Source organism: Macrobrachium nipponense, chromosome 32, assembly GCF_015104395.2.
Source record: "Macrobrachium nipponense isolate FS-2020 chromosome 32, ASM1510439v2, whole genome shotgun sequence".
In the NCBI taxonomy this organism is placed as follows: domain Eukaryota; kingdom Metazoa; phylum Arthropoda; class Malacostraca; order Decapoda; family Palaemonidae; genus Macrobrachium; species Macrobrachium nipponense.
In genome coordinates, this window is record NC_061094.1 from 49,639,230 (window position 1) to 49,649,229 (window position 10,000).

At 34.3% G+C, this 10,000-nt stretch overlaps 1 protein-coding gene across 5 annotated transcripts in view; it reads left to right on the plus strand.

The window, feature by feature from the left end:
* LOC135207503 (substance-K receptor-like) overlaps positions 1-9,736 on the plus strand; it is a 130,985-nt gene extending 121,249 nt beyond the window's left edge. For 4 of the 5 annotated variants that reach the window (XM_064239325.1, XM_064239324.1, XM_064239323.1 and 1 more), the window contains 5 exons: positions 2,967-3,067; positions 4,034-4,124; positions 6,749-6,855; positions 7,360-7,452; positions 8,129-9,736. In XM_064239325.1, coding sequence (XP_064095395.1) covers positions 2,967-3,067; positions 4,034-4,124; positions 6,749-6,855; positions 7,360-7,452; positions 8,129-8,342 — 606 coding nt within the window. In that variant the 3' untranslated portion in view covers positions 8,343-9,736. The remainder of the gene's footprint in view (positions 1-2,966; positions 3,068-4,033; positions 4,125-6,748; positions 6,856-7,359; positions 7,453-8,128) is intronic. The other variant, XM_064239327.1, reaches the window with a different exon arrangement.
* Positions 9,737-10,000: the final 264 nt, after the last annotated feature.

Below are 10,000 nucleotides of genomic sequence, written 5' to 3' on the forward strand. Positions count from 1 at the left end.
TTAACCCTTTCCTTGATTATCTCTGAATAAAGAGAAATGAACGGTGGAAAGGAGTGTGGATTTTGAAGGCTAGGAATTGAGAAAATCATTCAAAATTGATAGTTAATAACATATCACTCCTTCTGGTCATATTCATACCATTCTGACTTGGTTTTCGAATATGCGAATCATCAGTCATAAACCAACCTTTTCATGAAGGCTGAAGAGTCGACATAGATTTCAGAATATTAAATCCTTACCATGAATCTTTCTTGGCATATTAATTAATGGCATGCTCTATGATCCTTTCACCTTATACAAAAGAACTCTTATGCTTCTCTCCAGTTCTTTACAATCTTTCACTGAGTAAAGGCGAAGATTAATATTCGCACGATCACAAAACACTTGAAAAAATCCCATTTGTAATCAAACAAGCATTTCAGTATTCACTTGTCTTTCTCTTATCCTTACCAATCACTTATCCTAAAGTGATCACATTCACTTATTTTCCTCTCACGAATTTATTAGTTTTGCCTTGCCTTTATACTCTGCATTCAATAACCCTCCAAAATATTCTCTTGATAGACACAAGACCTCGCTTCTCCATTTGCATTTTCAACCCGTTCCTTCACGAACCTTTTCTATTAGCATAAATTCCTCTTTCCAGCACAATATTTTCTCAGGACGATCGTGTTCTTATTCACCAGGAAAATGTCACGTGTTCTCGCAGTTTCCTCTTCCCCTTTCACGCTGATTTTTCCTTTTTTCTATATGATTCTCTCTCTCCTGCTATATCTGTATTTATTTTTCTGTGCTTACACTTACGTTGCATGTGTTTGTAATATTTGTTCTTGTATAGTCTTGTTTTGAATTCGTGTATTTCTTTCCAAACTTTCGCAAATACTGTACAGTAATACAGTAAGGTTCTTCACGAATGCACCTGATTCTGCACACATACACAGACGCACACACAGACACACAGACACACAGACACACAGACACACACACACACACATATATATATATATATATATATATATATATATATATATATATATATATATTGTATATATATACACACGCACACACACGCACACACACACACACTATAATATATATATATATATATATATATATATATATATATATATATATATATATATATATATATCTATATATATATATATATATATATATATATATATATAGATATATATATATGTATGTATACTATAAACACCACCTCACCAAGCTCATAATCTATTCCTCCAACGTATGTACCGTTTCCCAAAAGCCCTCTCCTCCTGTCCCCATTGGCCCCAGCTTTGTAACTTTCATTTTTGCATCTTAATTGCCAGGAATTCACTCGTCTGAATTACTGTCATAGCCTAATTTTCAACACTTCTTTGCCCAAAGAAAAAATGCTCTCATTTTCAGTTTGGTCTCAAAGGCGGAGGGCAGGTTAGAGTCTCAAAGTAATTATTTTAACTCTTTCGCCAATTTTGTCATCACCGGCAGTGAATCTCACAAGCTTTTATAAAAACGTGTGTGTTTAGTGAGAGTGTGTGTGTGTGTGTGAGAGAGAGAGAGAGAAAGAGAGAGAGAGAGAGTTACATGGAGTTAAACGATTGGGATGTCTTAAAGACTTGTCAGTCCGTCCGAGGAGATGGACTTATTTCTAGGAGCAAGTTTTACTGTTCATTCACATTGTCCTAATGATTTTGTCTAGCTGTTTACAACTTCTGATGGCAGTTTATTCCATGTGTCGTATATCTTGTACGTAAAGAAGTTCCCACAATGTGATGTGTTGTATCTCTTCAGTTCTAGTTTCCATCCGTTATTTCTTGTCTGGTTTTCGTTTAACGTAAATAGGTTACTGTCTACTTGTGTTATGCCTTTCAGTATTTTAATGTTTCTATGAGATGAGAGAGAGAGAGAGAGAGAGAGAGACTTCATTTTTTTGTTTATGATCTCTAAAACTGGCAGGGAGAGCCAGACAGACAAAAAGAGAGGCAGACAGACAGACAGGGCGTATGTCACTTCTCATTGAACCATCCAATCAAACCAATCAGAATTTTTATTTGAATATATCCTTCGTTACTGTATCCGCTTCATTTAAGCTGATTCATTAGGGATACACGTAGTGGTTTCATTAACAAAGCCATAGCTCACAGACCAAACTGTACTGCAGTTTTATTTAAAGCTTATTAATTCATTCGTGCATATAAGTGTATGTGTGTGTGTTTGTTTGTGTGCGTGTGTGTGGCTACACGCGCGCGCACAAGAAATATTACAAACATAGAAAAATGACAAGCCATTGCTTTATCTCCCAATTTAATACTCTAAAATTGTGTCACAGACTTTCAGTAAACTGGTTTTATTGTCTCGGAATCGCCTGTCTGATGAACAAAGAAACATTCTCAGTATTTAAAGCTATAAAATACATCAATATTATTTAAGTGACACAACAACATAAAGTGATACTTTTCAAAATCAAATCCCAGTCATTTTTTTTCCAAGTCAAAAGTATTTATTAGATTGAAAAACATAATCCTGACTGAGCTGAAGTTTTCATTCTAATTAATCCGTAGCATTTTAGCTGTCAAAATATGGCACTGACTGGATAATTAGGGAAATTATAAATCTATCCTATTTATTTGTTTGTTTATTTATTGATATATTATATATATATATATATATATATATATATATATATATATATATATGTGTGTGTGTGTGTGTGTGTGTGTGTGTGTGTGTATGTGTGTGTGTATTAATTTATCTATCTAGCCATTTAATTATATATTTATTTATTTACTTCCCTATATGTTTCCTCATTTCAATGCACATTGCTATAATCATAACATAACTGTACAACAGCAATGTTATGGTAAAATTACTTTGTGTATCTCACTGTTAATATTAGAAAGTCAATATTTTTCTCCTTTACAGCTAATATTTCAATTTCTCTTCCATTTCTTTTACAGGTTATCAAAATGCTTTTCATAGTTGTGGCACTTTTCGCTTTGTGTTGGGCTCCTTTGCAGTCCTATCATATCCTGCAAGAAATCTATCCAGCTGTTAATAAGTAAGTGTCCTAGAGAGAGAGAGAGAGAGAGAGAGAGAGAGAGAGAGAGAGAGAGAGACTATGCAATGACGCTATGATGCAAAGCCTTTCTCTGAGTGGTGTGATTAAAAATAAGTGGTTAAGAGAAGTTCTGACGGAATAATATATTTACCAAATGAGGAAGATATAAATATATTTGCATTGTTATTTAGAATTCCTCTCTCTCTCTCTCTCTCTCTCTCTCTCTCTCTCTCTCTCTCTCTCTCTCTCTCTCTGTTTATAAGAGTCTGTTGGTAAAGATACTTTCTCTTATTAGCTGACCAACTCTGTTTTCACATTCACAAATTTAAAGTCTCGCTAGGAATGAATTAATATTAAATGGTGTAGGATCTAGGCAAATAGCTGATTGACATTCAACAATTCTGCTTATTGCACGTAACAATACGATATGATATATAATTTAATCAGTAATAAGACTGCTAATTAGTCAGTTTTTGTGCAATTACCACTGAATTTTAGTGTAGTTAATTTTGATTCACTGTCTATCTAGAAACATTTTTATGTAAATATTCTGATTATGGAACTTATGACATATATCGCTCCACTCTGCTGATAGAAAAATATCAATTAAGGTCAATATTCAGAATTATGATGTAACATATTTTAGGGTTGTTAATTTTGCTTCAATGTCTATCTAGAAACATTTTTTATGTAAATTTTCTGTTTATGGAACTTTATGGCATATATCGTTTCACTCTGCTTACAGAGAAATATCACCTAAGGTAAATATTCAGTTTATGAGGTAACATATTTTAGTCAAAATTTCGGTCTCGCTCCTTCAGAGGTTGGTGTGACCTATTGTCCTTCGTTTATGAGGGACAATAAATCACAGAAAATAAGTCATACCAACCTCTGAAGAAAGTAACGAAGAAACCCCCTCGGCCATATAATGTAATCAGCGGAATGTTTTTTTTTTTATTATTTCAGATATCGTTTCATCAACATCATATGGTTCTGCTGTCATTGGCTGGCGATGAGTAACAGTTGCTGTAATCCGTTTATCTACGCCATATATAACGTGAGTTGCCACTTCCTGATATACTTTTTTATTTTTACTGTAGAATATCGTCGTTTTTTTTTTTTTTTTTATTCGCGTATCATTGATGTTTTCTTCTTGACTTTCGTTTACTGTGCCTATAATATTCATATCTACAAATACTATGATTATATACATATATACATATATAATATATATATATATATATATATATATATATATATATATATATATATATATATGTATATATGTTTGATTTTAAATCAAAACGAAATAAAAAAACGTTACAGCCACGAAGGAAAATTTTAAACACTGGAGATGCTAAGTACTTTCGTCTTATTACCATGTCTTGGTAATAAGACGAAAGTAGTACTCAGGATCTCCGGTGTTTCAAAGAGAGAGAGAGAGAGAGAGAGAGAGAGAGAGAGATACACACACATATTCATATATGTTATGTGCGTGAGTTTGCGTGTGGGTATGTGTATTATAGCCATGATTTACGGCTATTTAAGCTAATATCCTTCCAGAAGTCTTGAGGCTACTCGCTTGTAATCGTAAAAAGTACTGAGGTGCTACAATAAATCGAATATACGTAGTCTTTGACGATGAGCTGTTGATCAAGAGGGTATACAAAACGAATACAATTATCACAAGTGCACTTCAGGAAGCAGATTGTTGTGATTCATCTTCTAAACGAAACAGGAATATGATTGCCATTTTTTTTTTTTTGGGGGGGGGGATAGGGGGGGAGTGGGCCAAGGCAGTGTGGCCTCCTGGAATGTGTCAAAATGGCATTTCAAACTTACCGTTTTACCTGCTCTCCCAAAACTTGACCAGATATTGATTACAAAGGAAAATAAGCGATCATGTGAAAGACTGGATCGACTGAGCATTTATTCGTTCAGTAACAGTTTAAGCGCCTCAGTGGCGTGATCGGTATGGTTTTGGCCTGCCACCTCGGTGGCCGCGGGTTCGATTCTCGGGCATTCCATTGAGGGGTTAGAGGTGTGTATTTCTGGTAATATAAGTTCACTCTCGACGTGGTTCGGAAGTCACGTAAAGCCGTTGGTCCCGTTGCTGAATAACCGCTGGGTCCACAACGTAAAAACACCATACAAACAAAAAGTATCAGTTTATCAGCGTTGTCATTTCTCATAGTTGTAACTTTCCCAGTTGTTTCTTTTAGTTGTACGAAGATAAGTGCTTATATGTTTGTTTGTATTTGTTTGTGTGTGTGTGTGAGAGAGAGAGAGAGAGAGAGAGAGAGAGAGAGAGAGAGAGAGAGAGAGAGAGAGTACCTTAAAATAACATAGCATTATCAGTTAAAAGATTGCATTAATATCTGTAATATCCAGTTAAGTTCAAAATAAAGACAAAACTATCGAATAAAAAACTTATTCTCTCCCAGAGGGAAAGCTTCCGAAATATATTTGGATGACACTTACGAAAGAAAACCCTTCTGAGGCTGGAGAAACATTGCCTTGGGAATATATTTGAAACCTTACATCCGAAGAGAATATATATAAGTGCATTTTACCTTGGTCAGATTCAAACGTAATCCTTCTGGGTTTGATACAGCGGTGATAGCGATAATCCGCTTAGCTATAAAGAGAGATATGACTTGATTTCGGCCCTGCTCTATTTACTCCCGTTGAAGTTCAGTATTTACAATCTAAAACCAACCAAAATCCACCATGATTGGTAACTGACAGGTTTTGGAATACGTGGCTTTTCGAGTCAAAATACAGAACGGGAATTCAACACGGATATGTATAGCACAGTAGAAATTAACTTTTATCCCAAATTATATATCAAACCATAAGGCATAGGTTCCAGTTCTTGCTGGGGGTAGATGCACTTATCACTTATAATTCGGTCAGAATTTAAGTTACCCTTGAGGGGAAGTTCATTCGATAATAAGCGATAATTCTTTAAAATATAAAAGATATATATTATATATATTATATAATATATATAATGATATATAAATATTATATATATAATAATATACTGTATGATAATACTACGTATATACATATATACTATATAATATATATGTAATGTATCATACGATACATATACATATTATACTATACATATGTATATATATACTATATATATATATATATATATATATATATATATATTTATATATATACGTATATGTTTGTGTCTGTGCGTGTGTATGTACGTCTCCATATCTGTGTGTGTGTGTTTCGGGAATAATAAAGAAGGAGGTCCTTTGAATTTCATGCGCTTAGAAGCCACTTTAGTTTTAAGCTTTTACATTTTACTTCGATAAAGTCTAAATCTTGTAATAACAAATGATGTACTTATATCTAATTAATGCGTAAAAGATTATAGTCTTAAAGGAGACTCTGTAACAGCCCATTTCCTCACCCATACGATGACACAATCCATTCTTTGTCTCAGCTTCGAAGCGAATTATAATCCCCAGAGAGTGATTCCTCGCATGATGGAGGATTTAATCATTAAAAGCTTCCTTGTCCCTCAACTGGATTGCCAAAGTACTTCTAAGATCTGTGTTTGGCAGAAACCAATTATTGTTATTCATGAATTTAATTTGTCATGTGTGTCCTTTGGAGCCTTTTTTTCTTTTAAAATATTCTTGTTTTCTTTTCCAGGAAAAGTTTAAACGAGAATTCCGGCACAAATTCAGGTGGTTCTTTAAGAACGACACCCCGAGCGAGATGAGTGAATTTGAGAGATCCAGGTATAATATTTCCTTCAGGTGAGTGATGGGCTGAATTTCAGGTGGATACTCCCTAGACTAATATTTCAGCAAACTTTGCTTTAATTTTAGCACCCTTGAACAATTCTATTTTGTCGACACGTGTTGCTAAGGATTTTCGATAATCAAGTAGTTCTACCTGGAAATTGTACCAAAAGTTGCCATACATATTCTATTAGAAGTCACTTATTTCTTCCAATTTCTAGTTCTTTATTATTATTATTTTATTATTATTATTATTATTATTATTATTATTATATTATTATTATTATTATTATTATTATTATTATTATTATTATTATTATAAAAACAACAACAAAAACCACAAAAACAACACCAACAACAACAACAAAAACCTATGAGAAAAATTGAAAAGAGAATTACTAACATCATTTTGACAATCATCCACTTAGTCATGTTATATAACAGTAGTACCAACAACAGTAGCATTCATGAAGATACCACCACCTTTTAATGACAGTGTGACATCTCAAATGCCACCAGGTACCCTGTGGAACGAAGGGTATCGACCACAGAGCACCGTCTCTCTCGCACCGAAGCCGTGGCACTCAATGGCACCTCACGTTCATCTTGCAAGTAAGTTACGCAGCTCGATACTAGCTCAAGTTAAATATAATTTCCTCAAATGCATCTTGCAAGTAAGTTACGCAGCTCGATATTTGCTCACTTAAAAATAATTTCCTCAAATTCATCTTGCAATTAAGTTACGCAACCTATTATCTGCCTAAGTTAAAAGTAGTTTTCTCAGATAGTTCTAATTTTTTGTTTATCATGAGATACATCTCATGATACGGTCACATATACATACATCAAACATCCCACACAAGCTTTCATTACCTACGTCTCATCAAAAAACTGTGCGCGTACATTTTTTACCATTTTTCTGACTTCTCACTTCGCTCCATTCATAAAGATATTACGTAACCTCAGGGATATAAAATGCTCATCTTCTCAGCTTCATTATTGCACCAAACACATCACTCACTTAACGTAAATTCGAAAACATTCACATACCATCGTTTTCTATATAGTACAATATGCACAATCTTTTTTCTACGAATTCGGTTATGAAGCACCTGAAAACCATCTTTTCCTTTCGCATTAAAGATTTTGACAAAAAATTGATAAGCCCAAAATCTGATAATAAACAGAAAAAAAAAAATTTCACAGTCGTTCTATAATTATTAACTACTGTTATAAACGGTTGTTGACAGTAATTTCAAAACAAAATTATTTTTCGTTTTGACTTTAGGTCGACCCTGAGTACAGGCTCGACGCTGAGGTCCTCCTTGAGCACGGGATACCGCCTGAACGCCTCACCGAACAACCTGGGGCGTAGCCACAACGGGACGTCCGTCACAGATCTTCGTCAGAATGCCCAGGAGGTCCACGTGTGCGTGCCCCTCAAGTGCCCGCCGCATTTACACCCTGAGCCGTTCCTTGCTAAGGGGGACACCAGTATGTAAAAGCCTGGAAGCCCTGCAAGGCGTTTCACGAACGACGTTCTCGTCTATTCCAGTCATAGTTTTGTAATTAGCGTCGGGTTTCGTTCAAGAAGTTTCTTCTTCTTTTCGAACTGAGAGACTGACTTATAAAAACGGTAGGCCTATTTTCCGCAACATATTTGTTATTTGTTTGATTTTATTATGGCTCGTCAACGTCCTCTTTTTTTTTTTTTCCTTTTTCGTCGAAGTAACTTTCTGTAATATCAAATCATCAACAGACAAATTCAGTTCTCATAAGGACGTTTCATCAATGACCACAACCTCATACAATATGCTGCAACACCCACCGATGTATATATCTTCTTTTTATCGTCATCATAATCATTTCTATCATAAACCGACCTCCTTTATTGCGGAAGAGGGTTAAAAAAAAGACCTGAGAACGAGATCTTTTGGTCGATCGAAGATTAATAAAAAGGATATATTTATTTGTAAGAGCGGATTTTATTGAAGAAGACTTGATCTTATCTGCATGAAATTATACTGAACTTGTTGATCGGTAACATGTTTTGGATTTTGAAAAGCATATTAATATGAAAGTGATCGTGTATTAATACTAAGATTCCGATCAAAGTTCCGTACCTGTTTTACGATGTCAGATTCTTTTAGTGATAAAGGTGAAATCGACGGAATAGATGCCAATTTCTAGAAAACCTAACAACACGCATAGAAAACAATAATAAGTTAATTAAGGCAAACGGTGCTTACGTTATGTTGCCAAAGATATACGAGGTGTTTTTAAAATATTTTACGGCAAGACTTGAACCGCAAGTAACAAAGAAAAAAAAATGCTGTTCCAACCAGCGGAGACTATTCCTTTTCTCTCGGATGCGATTCCAAGCTCTCAAGGGGGAGTGAGAGAAGAGATGTCGTTTCTTAGAGCTAAGGAAAGGCCCCCAAAAAAGGACAGCAAAATGGACTCTACATTCCGAAAAAGAAAAAAGCCCGGACTAAGAAGAAAAGAAATGTGGGAAGCAGTGAAGACAGAAAATAAAAGAAAAAAGGGGGATGGGACTACAAAACATTGAACAAGGGCAAAGGGACGAGATATTTCCAGGATAACAAAAACATCTCGCTTTTCTTATTCCTCTCCAGAAAAGGTAGAACTGGCTTAAATGCCACCTGCCAGAGGCACTTCTAAAAGCAGCGGTGTTCCTGTGATTCTGCTACCTTGGGTATGAGGTTGAGTACATAAAATTATGCATGATAAAGAAACTAATGGAAAAGTTGGTCGATATGGACCTTGAAAAGTGATTGTGAATTTTATAGTTTACTGAAAGTATTATATCTGAAGCTTACAAAGCAGAACTATTCAATGTCAAGTAATTGCACAATTCCTAGATTTGTTGTGAAGAAATATAATATATATATATATATATATTATATATATATATATATATATATATATATATATATATATATATTTTATATGTGTATATATATACATATACGAACGAAATAAAATAATAATTAATAACTTGAATAATCTGCTAAGTGAAATAAACATTATCTATATAAGTATACTGAAGTATCATTACAATTAATTGTTTAACTAATAAGCGGCATAATGCCATGACTTTAATCCACAAAACTCTGTAACAAGTGGAAGAGAAGGTGCT